The sequence below is a fragment of the Magallana gigas genome, chromosome 9, assembly GCF_963853765.1.
Source record: "Magallana gigas chromosome 9, xbMagGiga1.1, whole genome shotgun sequence".
NCBI lineage: Eukaryota > Metazoa > Mollusca > Bivalvia > Ostreida > Ostreidae > Magallana > Magallana gigas.
This window is the reverse complement of record NC_088861.1, coordinates 48,228,100-48,247,664: the sequence shown is the minus strand read 5'-3', so window position 1 is coordinate 48,247,664 and position 19,565 is coordinate 48,228,100. Positions and strand designations below refer to the sequence as shown.

The following is a 19,565-nucleotide window of genomic DNA, read 5'->3' as shown; positions in this document are numbered from 1 at the left end:
GAAAAAGAGATTCGCGTTAAGATACTGTATAGAAAAAAAATCAAAATTAAAAGCTAAAATATATGGCTAATAAAATTCTCTATTAAATTGTTAAAGCTTGAATAATAAAACTACTGGCCAAGAGTTAATTCTCGACACTTCTTGACCATTCTGACAAGGCCTAAGGAGTTCTCTCCCTTGGAATGAACGTCATAACACAAGGGACGTGTGTGTGTGTGTGTGTGTGTGACACACTGTGTGTATATATAATCAAAAAAAGAAAATGAAAATGAACAGTTCCAAAGTTTCTGAATAGAAACTTTGGAACTGTTCATTTTCTTTTTCTTTTTTTGATTATTTATACTGTGTGATATAACCTTTCACTCTTTTTGGATTATATATATACACACACACACGTCCCGATAACACGCATTATTACGAGATGCATATTATGCTTGGCGAGGATTAGTATTAAGCCAAGTTGTTTTTACAAGAACTTGCTCATGTCACCAGTTTTTTAATACATTCAAGGCGGATCTGATAATAATGCACCAGTTAAAACTTATTTCAAGTTCAAGCCATCGTAGGATTGAATATGGCGTAATTTGAAGTTATGGGTTATATAGTACAAAATCGATACAATGTGTTATCACAGGCAAAAACCCTAGAAAATGTAAATATACACAAATATATGTACCCCTCTGTTCGCTGGTCCTTAACCTAGTGGTATGTTTTCTAAAAGACGTTATCTAAAACAGAGATATTTCAGCTTTGAAATAAAAAAGAAACGTGTACTTTTTTCCCTTGTTTATGAGTCAATATTTACACAGTCATTATTACACGGTAACATAACAGTAACAATTACTACAATACATCCACGGTAGACAAACACCATTTTGTCTGCGTCAACAATAACCATGACGTCATCATGTCATTATGTCCGCAGTCAAACCTTAAATATCATGAGTAACAGATCAGAACCTCAGAGGACAAATTCAATCCACTGGGAGTTAGCCCAATGTTTAATCATAAATAAATTTCATTTCACATCCATGTTATAATGCAAATGCCATAAAAAATTGATAGCTGGTTTTACAAGTGTTGGAGATGTTGAACACAAGTTCAATATACAATGCACTGCCATCTTGTAGTCAAACAACAACTTATCAAAAAAACCAAAATAAGCTATTTGGTAATTTGTGTAACAGTGTAAAATTAATAGTGCTGTATTTTTTTTTCCTGACGAAACAAATAAATACGGTACTTACTTTCCATTAGACAAACATCAGAAAATTAGAGGGTTAATCGTTTTAGTTTCTTATACTTGGATAAAACATGTCTATATTTAAATATCTAAACCCTGTCTATAAAAGTTCATTTTATATAAATAATCAGTTGTTTACCATCAAAATCTATAATCATGTCTTTCCGTTCAATTTTCCATCATACAGACTTCAATAAATGAGAATGATGCACATGTATAATAACCTCATTTCTGATGAGCAGAGATTTGAAAAAAATAATTCCTTCTGAATTGCAAACATTCATAAATAAAATCTAGCAGTGTATGAAAAATCAAAATGGTGTCTTTCTCCAAAATCCCCTTGAGAAACAGTCACAACTAGGAGTCCGATGAAATCTAACACAGACTGGTCACTCCTTGATTTGTTCAGCGATTATGTCATCCACGCAGAAGACTGATAGGCGTTCATGCCATTGGAGGAAGTCCTGCTTTCTCTCGACATTTCTGTATCAAGGCTCTTAAGAAGAATTGTTTCCTAGATAACTCTCGTACTTGCTGCAAAACAAAGGACATTTTTTTTCTTCAAAATGCAAGTTTAAAAGTAATGTATGATTTTTCTGCTTTTAATCTATTAAGTTGATTGATTACGAGTTTTCAAAGGTTCCATCAAATTAGATCAATGTGATCAATATATTAGACAGATTAAGCTTAACAATATCAAAGAATAAAATATAATATTATTTTGATAGTCATAAAAATATTTTGAATTTGAAAAATATTCAAATGATACCTAATAATACATGTTTACATGTACTGTAAATATAGAATATTCTTTTGTATTGATGAGAATGAAACAAAGAGTATCAGGGTTAATAAGATTTTTAAATTTGGGAAGAAATAAAAGAGGATAGCAAGATATCCCAAGCTCTTTTTGTTTTATAAAAAATAACCAGAATGCTATATTTACATTCAGTGTATATTTCCCCTTATGTTTGAATTGGAAATCTGCGACATTCAATTTTTTATGAAATTACTACGGTACACTTTGCTAATTCATGCGCCATGAGCACAAATATAAACATCTTAACGTGTTTTGAGTATATTTATTTTTGTAAGATTAAATAAAACTTTTGAAAACCAATTATCAATATACATCTACTCCTAAATAAATAAGATTTTTCTGCACAAAGTTTCTGGTACTATATTTTTTTTGTAAATAGTTAATACCATGTTAATATGGCTGTTCCATGTATGTTTCATATCCCTGACTAAGAGCGTAAAACTTTATAACTTTAAAACTTTATTTGTATAGCTTTATAGAGACGATAACAATATTTCATACAAATAGATATCAGTATGGAAATATAAATATAAGCATTGAATGCTTATTTTTGGGTGTCCTCCGTCCTATGACACACCAAGTGGTGCAGAAAAATTAACATACCGCGCTGACTACATCCAAAAGTAAGCATTCAGTGCTTATAAAACACCCAGTCATCTGTGTTATAGTATCTACTGACCTTGAGGAAGACGTCAAGGTCAATGACATCCTTACGGAGTGCCTCGCCCAGATAGTAGATAGCGTCCTCTATAGCCTGCTCCTCGGCGAAGGAGTTCAGTAGTCTAGAAATAGAACATCAGTTCAATATCAACTCGCACTAATAACAAACCACTCTCTGTACTATCCATGTCTGTGTGGTGGCTGGTCATTGTCACTGTCTGAGTGCATGGTGGATAAGTGGTAGCCACTGATTGGAAGTATGGTAGTTAGGGAGTGACTTCTTACAGACTTATCTGTTTAGTAACTATTCACTATCTGTACCATTATTAAGGTGAGGTTTGAGGTTACAGGGAGATAACTCAGATTTCATTGTGACTGACATACATCAACTATACTCTTTAATAGTAGTAGCATTTCACTGAATGTACCACAGTTAAGTAGGGACTACCTAAATACTGACTTACTGTTTAAAAGTGGAATATAAGTGTATAATAACTCTCTTTACAGTTGTTAAATAGTAACTTCTAACTGTCAATGCAGTGAATTAGTGGTATTATAGTGGTAAGTGGTGATTAAATATCTATGCAGAGGTTAAATGGTAACTACTCAACATCTGTACACTGGTTTAGTGTTTACTAAATGCAATTGCTGTCTGTAAAGTGGATATATGGTATGTGCTGTGGGTGGTGGTGATTTACTCTCTGTATAGAAGATATATGGTATGTGCTGTGGGTAATGGTGATTTACTCTCTGTATAGTGGTTATATGGTATGTGCTGTGGGTAGTGGTGGTTTACTCTCTGTATAGTGATTATATGCTATGTGCTGTGGGTGGTGGTGATTTACTCTCTGTATAGTGGATATATGCTATGTGATGTGGGTGGTGGTGATTTACTTTCTGTATAGTGGTTATATGGCGTGAGCTGTGGGTGGTGGTGATTTACTCTATCTTTAGTGGTTATATGGCGTGTGCTGTGGGTGGTGGTGATTTGATTCTGTATAGTGGTTATATGGCGTGAGCTGTAGGTGGTTGTGATTTACTCTCTGTTTAGTGGTTATATGGCGTGTGCTGTGGGTGGTGATACTATCTATGCAGTGGTTAAATGGTAACTACTCAACATCTGTACACTGGTTTAGTGTTTACTACATGTATTTGCTGTCTGTAAAGTGGTTATATGGTATGTGCTGTGGGTGGTGGTGATTTACTTTCTGTATAGTGGTTATATGGTATGTGCTGTGGGAGGTGGTGATTTACTCTCTGTATAGTGGTTATATGGTATGTGCTGTGGGTGGTGGTGATTTACTCTCTGTATAGTGGTTATATCGTATGTGCTGTGGGTGGTGGTGATTTACTCTCTGTATAGTGGTTATATGGCGTGTGCTGTGGGAGGTGGTGATTTACTCTCTGTATAGTGGTTATATGGTATGTGCTGTGGGTGGTGGTGATTTACTCTATCTTTAGTGGTTATATGGTATGTGCTGTGGGTGGTGGTGATTTACTCTCTGTATAGTGGTTATATCGTATGTGCTGTGGGTGGTGGTGATTTACTCTCTGTATAGTGGTTATATGGTATGTGCTGTGGGAGGTGGTGATTTACTCTCTGTATAGTGGTTATATGGTATGTGCTGTGGGAGGTGGTGATTTACTCTATCTTTAGTGGTTATATGGTATGTGCTGTGGGTGGTGGTGATTTACTCTCTGTATAGTGGTTATATGGTATGTGCTGTGGGTGGTGGTGATTTACTCTCTGTATAGTGGTTATATGGTATGTGCTGTGGGAGGTGGTGATTTACTCTCTGTATAGTGGTTATATGGCGTGTGCTGTGGGAGGTGGTGATTTACTCTCTGTATAGTGGTTATATGGTATGTGCTGTGGGTGGTGGTGATTTACTCTATCTTTAGTGGTTATATGGTATGTGCTGTGGGTGGTGGTGATTTACTCTCTGTATAGTGGTTATATGGTATGTGCTGTGGGTGGTGGTGATTTACTCTCTGTATAGTGGTTATATGGTATGTGCTGTGGGAGGTGGTGATTTACTCTCTGTATAGTGGTTATATGGCGTGTGCTGTGGGAGGTGGTGATTTACTCTCTGTATAGTGGATATATGGTATGAGCTGTGGGTAATGGTGATTTACTCTCTGTTTAATGCTTGAGTTTGGAGTTGAGTCCATGTACTCACTGTCTGTACAGTGGGGTAGTTGTCACAACGGCCTCATCTATGTCCAGTTTGTCTTGGTTGTCAAGCTTCTGTAGGACTTCCTTCACCTCCTGATCTTTGTCTTGTAAGAGTTTGATGTTGTTTTCTATCTCCACCTTCAAAGAGATGAACTTTCATCACTTAAGAAATAAACAGCAATTTTAAAAGTTCACCAGGATATGATGTTGGTTGGTCACGTGATCAAATCCTGTGAAGCCCAAAGAGCTTCTCAGTAAATTTGATTACGTACCAACCAACTTCATATCCCGGTGAACTTTTTAATATTGCTGTTTATTACTTATATTTACGTTTGAAAAAGACAAATCGTTCAGAACTGTTAAAATTGCCGAGATTTTATGTTTACAATAATCCAAGCGATGAGCATGTGCTATGATCATTGTAACGTCACGAAAAAGTTCATACAGAATTGAACGTTTTCGCTATTCTATAGGTTCATATAAGAAAACATATTTCCAAAATGTAAATATTTACTGTTGAGAACTAGATACATCATATTTTATATTCAATTAGGTGTTTAGATTTCTAATATTGAATCTTTAGTCTTTAACTATACATTAAAAATGGAAAAATAAAGTTTGAAAATATTAAGCTCAAATTGTATCCAAGTCCCTTTAAGGTAAAAGATAAATTAAATCAGAATTTTTATGAAATGAAAATTTACAGCCATCTCCTATCATCAAAAGCTCAGCTATTGATTCTACATTTTTAAAGTTATCTTTGCTTCTTAATAACTCTTAAATCACAAAAAAATTATGTCCTGAAAAAATTATTCCAGGATTACTTAAGTTAAAGATTCTGGCCATCTACTTTGTCAGATTAGGGTTACCTTTTCATTTTCCAGCTCTTTGACCATGACCTCCAGCTTCTCTTTGCCCTTGACAAGGTCAGCCTGTGTTTTGTGTAGAACGTTCATCTCTGCCTGTTTCACAATAATCACAAGATTATAGACAAATAGCAACATTTTATCTAGTAAATATTCTTTCTGTTGTTCGAACCCTTACCCTGTTTATATCACATCTTTAATGTCAATAAGGTAAATATCAAATCCTCTGCAGTGGGACATTGATCATGATCAATCAAAACTTTATCTTAAAAAAATTTTTTTTTATAGTGACTGTTACTAATAAGGAAGGATAAGATAATTATTAGGTAGTCAAAAAACACAAACTCTTTTATCTCAAGGGTCCCTTAAATGACTTGCATAAACTAACAACAGTTGAATTGATAGTGTCTGCATGTTGATACCTGTGCTTGTTCAAACATTTCTCGAAGCCTCCTTTTCATTTTGTCTTCGACGGCCGAGAGCAGGGACATCCGGAGATGTTCCTCTGTCACTGTGCTGGTACTCCCAGGCTGAGCACTAGATGTCACTGTAAAATATATCAACCAATCATAATAGAGAAACTCACTGTAAAAAAATATCGACCAATCAATTAACAGAAATTCACTGTTCACTGATATGAAAATGTATTAATAGACTCTTACTTTGACCTACCTGTGTTAGTTCCTGGAGTGGTGTATTGTGGGTAGGGAAGGTTTGATCCTCCTCCATATTGGTTGGTACTAGAGGGGTACTGTAGGGGGTAATTCTGGGTGGGGTAGCCAGGATACCCTGAAGACGCTGGCCCAGGATATCCGGAGAACCCTGACCCCCCGTATTGAGTACTGCTGCTGGGGTACTGGGAATATCCTGGGGGCTGATTCATACTGTCAGGCATGGGCATGGGGAAACCGCTCCCTGGGGATGAAAGAAACAAACACAGTCATATATAAACACAGAAAAACAAAAGAGTGCATAAAAGAATCTCATATCTAAACAGAATGTACATTGAATTGAATTTGTCAAAATACTGAAGACAAAAAAAAATTAATAAATCATTGATTCAGAGCTAATGTATTTATTTTGTAATTTGTACAACTGTGCAGTCCAAACAGCATAATTAGAGTCATCTTAATAAGACTCTGGGGTGTGTTATACAGAAGAATGTATGACAACCTTTTCAGTCTCATGAAATAATCCCACATGAACAGGCCTATGTCACATGACTGTTTGACACATTGCAACAATTACCCAAAGTTCAAGTTTTTTGTTAAAATGGCTCCAAACACAAAGATTTTGTTACAAACAGTAAATGTGGATCTTGGTAACAAAAACAATGAAGAAAACAAAGTCTATGCATAACATTAACTTGTGTTCCTTGTGGATTTGTACAAAGATCTGAGGGATAGTAAATACTTTTTCTTCTCCTGTGTTTGGTGTAAATCATCTCGACACGGAAATGTTTGGAGGTCATTAGGTATATAAACTCAGTCAGAAACCATTCACAGAATGATTCATTGAAAATCACATGACATTTATTGACCACTCACCTTGCATCGGGTAGGGGGCCTGACCAGGATACTGGCTGGTCCCGGGGTAGGGGGGTCGGGACTGGGCCATCTGAGATTGCCTAGAGAACACTGGGGGTTCCTCTCCAAACACAATAACCAGAATCTGTATCAGTCCCAACAGATCCGACTGGGGCTGAAACGTAACATCCACAGTAAGAATGGAAAAAGTAAGTATCAATTTACGATGTAGCTATTTAAAACTTGAAAATGCTGATTTTAATTAAAGTGAACCTAATTTTTATTTTTATATTTAAAAAAAAAAGGTAATTAATGGCACATCATGTTTAATAAACAGTATTTTTATTGAGAATTCAATGTAATTCCTAGCCTGTTTATTCAAAATTTCTCTCTCTCTCCCTCCCTCCCTCCCTCCTCTCTCTCTTTCTGACTTACATATCGCCAGTCACGTAGGTATGGTAGGTCTACCTTCCCGTTGGTGTCCACATTTCTCCCCGGCTTGATCTGCATTGCACTGGTTGGTTTGACAAACACCATGGGAGGGTTATAGGGGTGGGTGTCCAGGATCCAGATACCGATGGGAATGTTGTAAATACTACCTGAATAACAGGATTTCAAAGCACCCAATGTAGTTTTCAGTTTTGTGATGCGTGGAAATACAATGCATACAATAAGGTGATTTAATCCAATTTTCGGCCAACAAAGCATATGAAAGATTACAAGATATGTAAAAAGTCCTAAATGAACAATAAATTGATTGTTATACATAATTATATATTCAATTATCACTATTCTAGAGACAAATTTATATATTTACCTGACAGTGTACGTTCAACAGATATGATATTACCTTCACATGCGACAGGTAAGCAGTATGATTTCTATTGATAACCTACCTCTTTATATACATAAAAAGTTACCTCAGTCTGATATCATATGGATTTTTTAAACAGTTTAACCTTAAAAAGTTGCAGCTAATTGCTATTGTTACTTTTAAGTTTATAACAAAACCAGGTAAAGATACCTTTTTATCAAAACATGTATCAGTAGGTATGTTAGAGAGGATAAGTTACCTCTAAATATGACAGGTTATTGTTACCTTCATCTGTGACTGCTATTGTTACCTTTCTAACAAAGCAGTTACAGTTACCTTGTGCTAGGTAAAGTTACCTTTAACAAGAAAACAGGTAAAGTTACCTTTATATGTGACAGGTATGGTGCCATCCAAGTTCAGGAGTTCTTTTCTGTTGCCATCATTAAATACTGGAAAATCCAAAGGTCAGTCTTAATAATTAGCTATGTCAGACAAACAGAGTGCTACTAAGAACATAAATCAAGAGATAATAATTACTTACATGAATTTTGTCAAGAGTTAATAATTACTTACTAAACGAGTCATGGCTCGGCCGTAAATCTTTGAACTGGGTCATAGCATTTGTCACATCTCTCCTAGCAATGTCTGCGTACTTGTACTGTGCAGGAGAAAAGAGGGTGAATGACTTTAATAACTAGCTGTCCATTCAATGATAACCAGTCAAAGTAAAATCTTAATCAGGCTGAATGATAACGAATATTAATTATGGAGAGGATACAAGATCTCTTTGTATCATATTTTGCTTCATTATTTACTATTTATAAATAATGTGTGATTCAAGCAATATTTGTGGCATACTCACTACAATGAAATGATAATATTGGTAAGAACAATATATCTTATCTGCAGATTTAAGAATATCATAATGACTGTGGTATTACCGTAAGAATGAGAAAAGTCTAAAATGGAATGGTACTGTCATTCAGACAGGTTTGACTCCCACATCTGTGTTTTTATTGTTTTAATTTCTTAATTTCTTTTTATTACGATGTCAATAAAGAAAACATCGATTTTTCCTTATATCACTCATACCTCACTCATAGGTAAGACATTTTATTTTTTTTCTTTAATTGTGAGCAGTCAGAGAACCTGCGATAAAGTGGTAACAAGTCGTTTCGGCCTTTTCCTCGTTCGGCCCTAGATATGTTCGGCCCTTGCGAGTTTCGGACCTTCGTCTCTTCGGCCTTATATACCTTGTCGTTTTGGCCTGATATAATAACTTAGTGTAATTTTAATAAATGTGTTTGTTAATATTATTTTTTTTTTTAATGGAGTCATCCCCCATAATCGACATCAAAGTTTCCGTCAATTAAGATTATTTTCTCATATCAACCAATGTAAAAAAAATAATGAAGAGATTCTAATATGACAAAAGAAAGTCTACATCGACACATTTATTTTGAATATTTTGAACATTAGTTACTTTTCAATTGAGTCAAATGCTTGTTTCTTTATACACTGATTGACGGACTATACTCATGAATTAGGTAAAGAGGTGTGAAACCCCCCTTTTTTAAAATCTCTATTACTACTACTGTTACAGTACATAACAGTGATCCTTGACTACTTCAAACCACCTTCAAAAAATTTCACAAAATTGTTCGATAATCTCATGGGACCCCACATTGTTTATAATATATAAAACATCCCAAAAAACGCAATATCTCTATAATAAAAGATATAATAAAACATAGGTCAAAACGACTAAGGGCGAAACTACAAAGGGGCGTAACTACTAGGGTCCGAACATATCTAGGGCCAAACGAGGGAAAGGCCTAAACGACTATAGTCTGTCCAAAGTTATTGCTTCCATCAACATGATTAATTTTTGATGATTTTTATTAAAAATACACATATCTGTGATAGAAATACAATTGAAATCGATGAAAGGGAATATATCCAAAATATCTTCATTGAACAATTATCCCTTTTCACTGGAATGAAAACAATTTTCTTACGGAGATTTATAATGGGAAATGTTTACATCTTTTCTCCATTCGGAATACACTCGGAATACAACGCGCAACTTTTTAACGTTATCATCCGGGCTTATTAATGGCTGATGCAATGCAAAATCTCCGTAGACTTTCAATTTTGGGATGTGTATTGAAACCTGAAGCGGTAGAGGGGGCGTTTCAAAACAGATAATCTGGACATTTTTCATATTAGTGGATGAATGAAGTTTGAGCGCAAAGGTATTTATTATTATTGAAATATCAAGCAAAAAGTGGTGGAAGCAAAAACTCGGGACAGAGTATAGAAATCGATAAGTACATGTAGATATATAATTGATTTTTAAAGCGCTAAGCATAGCTCAGCGCTTTATTGTCGTTAGACTTCTACTTCCGGTGCAAGGAATAACCGCCCCCTATGAGCAGAAGTTTACATCATTTAAACTGGTTAGGGAACCAGTTTCAGGAGCTGCACGGGCTGGTACGGGCTACTGTGAATTTGATGTACAGGGCTTACAAACATCATTGCAGGGGCTGCCACGCAGTGATGAGGAAATATATCGCGTATACAGAAACTAAAATGTTATATACATACATGTATATCTTTTACAAACAGAAGCTGGGTTAGCGCTTTTCAGTACTATGAGTACTTTGATTGATATAAACCCTTAACTTGATACAGCAAATACTGAATGAATGAATTTAAGACAAAGAATAAAAATGTGATCAAGATCGGCCTGAATTTACAAATACTTTCTGGTTATCTTTAATTTGCCAAATATCATTAAAATCAATCATATCCCAGACAACATGTAACGTAACAGCATATGAACTACCTAGCTATCTGAAAGAATCGTCTCATAGACTTATAACGATCAAATAACAATTTGACATATTTTCGCTAACAGGGAAGTGCATGACTTCTTTTAATTTCTTTTGGTATTGCTCAACTGACAGGTTATGTCAATAGGAAGAGAAACGAAACACTTTACATACCTTACTCAAAGCCTGCTTCAAAACTTGATCTGGCCCGGCCATTATGCGGTGACTTACTCTTCTAACTGATTAACAAGTTCTCATTTTTCGGTGATCGATGTCTCAGACTCTGTTGTAAACTGTGCGATTTTGTTTAAAATAACTCATTTAGTCATTGTCATCCACAGAATAAAAAATTGACGTATCCTCTCTGTCGACAAAAAGCTTTAAATCATTTCCTATATTAATGTATACACAAACCTTCACAAGATTATGCATAAAATATTCAGTGCGGACAAAAACGGATAAAACACCCCCCCCCCTTCCCCGTTTGTAAAACACAAGATATATTGTGTTATTTACAGCTCAAGAGCAACGTGACCTTAATTGTTTTACAGTTATTTTATAAACTACCATTTCTATATTTTAAGTACTAATTGCTTTTAAATTTAGCTCATCTCAATCTTTAAACCCATCAAAAAAAATCCCCATGCATTGGCGGATCCAGAGGGGGGTTCCGGGGGTCGGAACCCCCCCTTTCTCTGGGACATATGAATTTTTTTGTAAACGTTTAATGCCTATTTAAAGACAATTTTTCCCATTTATAATAGAAATACTGTAATTATCTCAAATAAATCATTTTAAAATTGCTTATTTAAATAATTTCGTACTACGTCCCATAATTTTGTTCTTATATTAAAAAAAAACCCTATCGATTTTTTATCGAAATAAAGTACATTGTACTCCCCTTAAGCATCCGGTGTTTACTACACTGAGTAAACATGTGGAAAATTAAAGAAAAAATACATAAAATTAAGCAGTATTATAGATTTATAATAACATTTACAATGTATTTTCTACTCTATTTCTTTTTTTTTTTTAATCGAATATAGTTCGTACAGTTTTGAACTGACAAGCCATCGAGTAAAACGACTTAACGGTTCAAATACGAGTACACGCATTCGTTTTACTTTAAAAAGCCGCTTTCAAATGTATTGTTTAGTTAATTAACCTAAATAATTATAATAGATGAGTTTTACTTCGTTTCATACGAAAAATACAAAGAAAACTACATGACCCGCTTATGCGGGTTATGCTATTTTTCTGGAATGCTAGCTACCTTCATACCCACTTTTAAACACAAAAGAAAGCCTTTTTTGTTTTGTTTCCAAGAATCGGAAATTCTGTTACAAACATACCTTGTAAATGGTTTATATGTAAACCATTATGAAAATGCACAACTTTTCAATTTTTTTTTTTAAAATGCTCGCGTCTGTACCAGTCCGGATGATGTAGCGCACCCATTACAGAGGTCACATCAAGTTCCCTGGGACGACAATTGCTTTTACCATTGTATTACACACGTACCATCTTTTCAGCATGCAGATAAATTATCCCCATTCTTTTGTCATATCATGTCATTTAGACCTTTATTTAAGAAGGCAATCAATAGAAATCAAAATCGATAAATAGTTCAGAATTTAAAAACATCAAAGACATAAAAAAATTTACCAAAATATCCATTTATTAATAGTTTGTCATAATTAGTCTGAGTTGTGTTTTGTTTCTTAGTGTTTCTTTTTTATCAAGCATAGACGCACTGAATTTTTCATTGCTGGAAAGTTGGGTTTCTTAAGGCTAGATATAACGCAAATCTTCCTTACCTAAACAAAAAAGGCAAAACACTCAATAATGCAGTGCACTCTAATGTTGATATAGATGTGAAATAGATAGTGATGAGATAAATGACTGCCGTCACGAGAAAAGGGCCCTTGAGGTCAAAATTTCACAAACTTACTTTTTTATCAATTCCGATGAGACAACTCTTTCTGAATACAAATATACAAAGATATCCAAGATCTTGTGTGTTTTAAGCATTTTATGACTATTTTAGTATATAAGACTTGTTAACACGACTTTGACGTAGGTGGTCGAAAACGTCACGACGTCACGAACGTCAAATTTTGTTTTGCAATTATTTTTTTATTTTATTCTTCCTTCCACATCGTCTTTAATTGTTTGAAGTAGAAAAAATTTATAATTTTATACAATTTCTAGATTTCTTACAATTTTAACAAAAGAGAGCAAAACATTTTTAATATCCAGATATAGTTAAAGTTCTGCAGCTAAACCAGATACACTTCCGATAAATCCAAATGCAACCCCCCCCCCCCCAACCCCCGAAAATAAGATATATAGACAGATGAAGGATATTTAAAGAAAACAAATATCAACTTCTCCCCAACCTTTGAATGCATCAAAGTTATTTAAGCTGCAGAGAGACAAATTAGCATATAACAAAGATAAAGATTGTTAAATTTGATGCCTAGGTTTCCTCAATTTTGTGTCATACACGAGTTTCTTTTTAAAAAGAGAAACATTTATTCTTTTTGATCAACCTTTTGCACGGAATTTTTATCGCATTTTACTGATATTAATTTTTAAGTATCTTTACAGTTCTACGCAAGTTTAAAATCAATAGCTGTTTTTGACACTCGGAAGTTATATGGTGTTGAATTATTTTCCCGATTTCTCTTCTCTTTCATACGTTATCAATACTTATTTCTTATGAAATTACCGGTGAAAAAAATCGGCTTTGACTATCTCACTGAATTAAGTTCCCACAACAAAAATTTGGAAAAACGATTTTAACAAAAATGGCATCTTATATTTCTAGATTTAAATTTACATCCACTTAGTATGATTCCCTCTATTTCTGACGAAAATTGTAATTCACAGCTGTAAAAAACTGAAAAAACTGAAATCTCCTCGGTCCAGTTCTAACCATGCAGTTTATCGATAGGTCGAAATCACATTGACTGCAGTATCATCGAAATTTGTTTAAAAAAGGAAAGACGAGAAACCATCATCTATGAAGGTGAATTGTACGTCCATGCATGTTATCAATTGTAAGTGTCGCACATCTAGTGTTTTAATTATATTTATAGATAAACGTGAATTCTTTTTTTATAAAACGGCAATTTTATCGACTTGATATCAAAAGTATGGTAGTATAATGACCGCATTTACATGTACAAACCTGTTTAGTATAAGGAATTTTGAATCATGTACGTTACTGATTTAAGATGAATATTAATAATCATATAAAAATGCTAGAAATCCATGAAAATGTGGTGAGTTTTTTTGGCATGTTATAATTGATTTTTTATAATTTTACGGAAAATAGCTCAAAAAGTACACACATGACGTGAATTTGGGTTGTTAAGTTGCACAAGAATATGTTGCGTTCAAATAATACACAAGTTTTTCATTCGTACAGACAGATATAATTTTATGTTGTTTTATTAAAGGCACTTTACATAAAAATGTATAATAATTGAGACATAGCCCTTCTCTCGTGTTCCTTCTGACTTATTAAGAAGTGATGTAGATTCGTCTCCCGTGAGCTGAACTATTAAAATCAAAGTACCAAGAAATAACGGGAGTTGATTTTATCGATGTTTTTTTTTTATATTTTAAAATCAATGATATGTTATTTTGCATGACAAGTACAGGTAGTTTCTAATCTGTATTTGAATTACGCACATTTTTATAATATGAATTTTCGGACTTTCTCGACACAAGAATTTTGATAAAACCCCATATGAATCATGTAAAGTAATATTTAAAGATAAAATAAATTCAATTAAACTATGTATCAGTGATATAAATATTTCTGGAAAATTTATAGATCCAATCAATATTGAACTCTCGTCTCGTTCAACCAAACGCTCGGCTGTCGCCGTTAATCTCCGACAAGCAAGTGAGACTCTCTTGTTTCACTGTACATGTAATTACTGCGCAGATAACTGTTAATTTGAAAAATACTGCTCTGCATTGACTCGGCATGTCTCGGCCTTCAACCCCACTTATCAACAACGAGTATGCAATGTAGTTTTTGTTTTCACTTTAATAAATCATACATGTATTGCTAATGCAAACTAAAGTTCTACAATTTTACTCAGAATACTTTATAAATCATCATCGTAAATCAACGATTAGTCGCATTCAATCATACGCAATAAGTAAGCGTATGCTAGACGGGCCTTTGGTTTCCAACGATGGTTTATTTTAAAAAAGTGATGTCCCAATATTAGAGGATATATATTTTCATCACACACTAAAATGGAAAATGTGGTGTTTAAGTTTTATAGCTGATGCAAAAGCAGCATTTTTATGATATTTCAGCTAGCATCAACGTGTGTGCAATACCACGCGTTCGAAGTGTTTAGATATTGACGTTACATATATATATTTCATTTATTTAATGTTTATTTTTTAAATCAACATGTAATATTTGATTGAAAAAATATTAATCGCCGTACTAAAACAAGACCAGACTCTAGTTATTCAAAAAGCACAACACAGACGCAGACAAAAATAGAAAGAGCGAATAGAAAAACTGCGTTTACAATGCCGCTACTTTGACGTCGTTTTCTGAGCATTGTGACGTCAAAAGATAAGGGCCCTTTTCTCATGACGGCAGTCAAATGTTTATTAAATACAGTTGTATACGCACGGAAAACGTTCAAAAAGTCCTTGTTTATAGACAAATGATGAATTTTGCACATATTGATTTTCATCAAATGGAACCCCCCTTTTCCAAATTGCTGGATCCGCCTCTGCCATGTATAGACCACAATATATATATATGTGTGTGGTCTATACATGGGGATTATATATATATATATATATATATATAGAAAAATGTTTTCAGTAGACGATAACACAATAATCCATTTCTTTCAAATTTAATCCAGAGCGCTTTCGCCTGATCGGCTCTTCAGTGGATTTCAAATTATAACAGAAATAACAAACGTTGACGTCGTTATTATGACACTGAAGAATTCTGCCGTAAACTAAGACTGAGGGAATTTTTTCAGGACTCTGATAGCACGGATGTATCTCTAGTGAAAAACAGAAGTAAGTTTAAGCCTAATCCAAATAGGGATAAACACTTAGAGGAATATATACATTGTCTTAAAAGTGCAGCGCATACTAATGAAAGCAACGTTCCAGTAAAAAACAATATTTGCAGTCAAGAACGTAATGCAATTCAAAGTCTTATAGAAGACGATTCCATTATAATTAAACAAGCGGATAAAGGAGGAACCATTGTGATACTGGATAAAGAACACTACAAAAAATTAGTCCTCGAACAACTCAACGATGGTCATTTCTATAGAGAAATAGAGGAGTGTGAAGTCAGTAAAACCATGAACAAAATTAAACGATTCACTAAAAAATTTGAAAATCACTTGACTGAAAAAGAAATGGATTATCTGGTCAACTTTGAAACAAAGAATAGTAATTTTTATGGACTTCCTAAAATTCACAAATCAAAGGAACTAAAAGACGGGATGGAAATAATAAATTCGAGTTATATCAAATTACCACAACCTGGAGACTTAAAACTCAGACCAATAATTGCCGGTCCCTCTTGCCCTACACGAAGACTAAGTAACCTGATTGATATCATTCTAAAACCACTATGTAATACAATACCCAGTTTTATCCGAGACGATATGGACTTTCTAAATCATTTACCAAAAACCGTGGAAAACAACACCACTTTAGTAAGCTTTGATGTCACTAGTCTCTATACGAACATTCCGCACAACTTAGGGCTAGAAGCAATTTCTTTCTGGATGGACAAGCAAGGTCACCAAATTGACCAAAGATTTCCAAAAGAGTTTATATTGGAAGGATTACAACTCATTCTTGAAAACAATCATTTCTTTTTTGACGATAAATACTATTTACAAATCAAAGGAACGGCAATGGGCACTAAAGTTGCACCAACATATGCAACCTTGGTATTAGGCTTTCTTGAGGAAAAAATGTATGCTGAAACCCATGAAATATTTGGAGATGATTTTGCAAATTACATAAAAAATCAATGGAAGCGTTACCTGGACGACTGTTTTATTTTTTGGAACAGATCACGCGACGATTTATTAAATTTTCACAAGTTACTCAATGATCTGCATGAAAACATTCAATTCACGATCGAAACCAATGAGAAAGAGCTCCCCTTCTTGGACGTATTAATAATTAAGGAAAATACCAATATTTCTACCGATTTATTTTACAAGAAAACAGACAGTCACCAGTACCTTCTTTTTAATTCATGTCATCCTGCTCATACGAAACGCAACATTCCATTTAATATGGCCAGAAGGATATGCACAATAGTTTCAAATGAAGAAAGAAGGAACAAAAGATTGGAGGAACTCAAAACATTTCTTTGTAGACAAAAATACCCCGACGGTCTTGTGGCTGAAGCCATACGAAATGCAAAACAAGTACCTATTTCTGAACTACGAAAATTCAACAGGGAGAAAACACCCGGAAACAGTTCCACAGAGATCCCGTTTGTCGTAACCTACAATCCTAGAAATCATAATATTTTCGATACCACGAGGCATTGTTTACCGATTTTACATCAGTCAAAAATTCTAAAGGATATTATAAAGGAAACAAATCTTATCTACAGCAGACGACAACCCCCTAACCTTAAAAAACTTCTTACAAGAGCCAAATTTACTTCGACTAAAGAAATTTTTCGGGTTTCAAAATGCGAGGATTCTCGATGTGGGACTTGCGCCTATATTCAGACAGGACAAACAATTTCATTTAAAAACGGTACAGTTTTCAAAGTCAATTCTAATATGAACTGCAAATCTAAAAACATCATTTATTGCATGACCTGTAATGGATGCGGAGAAAATTACATTGGCCAAACAGGGACCAAACTAGCCGACCGTGTGAGGGTACATAAGCAGCAGATAAGGGATCCTTCTGTTCGTAACACTCCGTGTAGTGAACATTTTGATATGTGCGGGAGAGGCCGGTTTGAAATTTTTCCATTTTACAAAGTCCGCGAGGAAAGTGATCAGCTGCGACTTGCAAAAGAACAATATTTCATAAAAAAATTTAAACCTAAACTTAATCGATAATTGCATTATTTATTCTGCATTGACTTTATTTAGCTTTCATTTCAATAACCTCTTATTTTAAAACAATATCATTTGTACATATTTTATTACGTTTACATGTGTTTGTAAAAAATATTTGCCGCCATCTCCAAATATTGTTTACACTGTTCGTGACGTTGTCTACTTTATGACGTCATAATAACGACGTCAACGTTTGTTATTTCTGTTATAATTTGAAATCCACTGAAGAGCCGATCAGGCGAAAGCGCTCTGGATTAAATTTGAAAGAAATGGATTATTGTGTTATCGTCTACTGAAAACATTTTTCTATATCGTTACCTATACCAAGGACTTATTCGTTTTTATATATATATATACTCAAACTTCCTTATTTATTGGGTCTGCCCTGTATTTATGAATTATTGGGCCAAATGTTGTCTGTAGTTATGCGAAGACGGGATCAGAATGATAATATCCAAATTCACGTCAGGAAGCTATGTATAGCATAAAAACGAGACTAAATTGTTAACCAATTGTATATATGCCTATTGCATTTAAACTGTAGAAGTGGGTCTTGGACCCTATTGTTGAAAATTGTATATATATTCCAAAATAAGTTGTTGGGTCTAATCAATTATGATCGATTTATACTTGTATTTCCGTTAATTTCTGCCATTCTTGAAAGCTATCATTATATTATTTAAAAATAAATTAATTTACAACAGTTACTGTTTATATGGTTTTGCATTTAGATCATAGTTTTGTGTCGTTGACCCAATTATAAAAAATATATTAGCTAAAAAAAGAAACTGTGCATTACTTTAAAAACATATAAGGTGCGCAATTATTACTTTCAATGTCAGCCTTATAAAATAAAGAAGCTGTACGGTTTTTCCGGGGACCACGTTAATATTATGCAGTAAACCAACGAGAATCACATGTCGCTATTAGTCGTAAACACGTAGTAGACCGCCATGCTTTGCGATTCATTCAATTGATTGGAGAATGGGTTCGACGAAAACATTGTCATGTGTTGAAAAATGCTTTCCATAAAAGGTCGTGTACCTGACCTATCACAATTAAGGAATATACATGCGAAATATGAAAACCCTTAAGTACCAACCGTTCTAAAGTTATGGCCAAGGGTAAATTTTTCAAAAGTAGGTCAAACTCGAAGGTCAAATTGTTGGTACCGTAGGGAAAGTCTAATGCAATATCTACATTCTCTTGGCTTGCAAAAACTGTCTAAAATTTGATAATTTCATCGCAACCGAGTAACACGTCGAGGTAAGATTACGTCGATAAGATGAGACCTCCACAACGAAATACTTTGAACTGGGCTGCAACAATATGCTATTGGTGTACATGAGAAATCATCAATTAAAAAATGTTTTACATAGTCAAATGGACACTTTAGAATAACACGAACTCTTCAGTTCCATGGCCAGTACTATTAATAGCAAAATATTATTCCAAAAGTGTACAGTCAAACAATTCAGAAATTATTCATTTCTGGTCACTTGTCTCTCATACAT

General features: G+C 34.2%; 1 protein-coding gene across 1 annotated transcript; it reads right to left on the bottom strand.

Annotated features, from left to right (window-relative positions):
• Positions 1 to 771: 771 nt before the first annotated feature.
• Positions 772 to 11,324, bottom strand: LOC105336007 (tumor susceptibility gene 101 protein). Its single transcript, XM_066072551.1, has 11 exons — positions 11,114 to 11,324; positions 8,679 to 8,763; positions 8,489 to 8,554; positions 7,727 to 7,890; positions 7,313 to 7,466; positions 6,438 to 6,680; positions 6,188 to 6,312; positions 5,769 to 5,861; positions 4,904 to 5,037; positions 2,743 to 2,845; positions 772 to 1,777 (listed from the first exon to the last, which is right to left on the bottom strand). Exons 1-11 carry the CDS (start codon positions 11,153 to 11,155, stop codon positions 1,688 to 1,690), a joined length of 1,299 nt encoding a protein of 432 aa, XP_065928623.1. The 5' UTR covers positions 11,156 to 11,324; the 3' UTR covers positions 772 to 1,687.
• Positions 11,325 to 19,565: the final 8,241 nt, after the last annotated feature.

Excerpts from the sequence above, each read along its gene's own strand:
- LOC105336007 (XM_066072551.1), bottom strand. The coding sequence starts at position 11,155 with ATGGCCGGGCCAGATCAAGTTTTGAAGCAGGCTTTGAGTAAG. Across the intron at positions 8,555-8,678 it reads GCCGAGCCATGACTCGTTTA|TATTTAATGATGGCAACAGA; the intron begins GTAAGTAATTAT and ends TGGATTTTCCAG. Across the intron at positions 2,846-4,903 it reads ACTACCCCACTGTACAGACA|ACTACTGAACTCCTTCGCCG; the intron begins GTGAGTACATGG and ends TTCTATTTCTAG.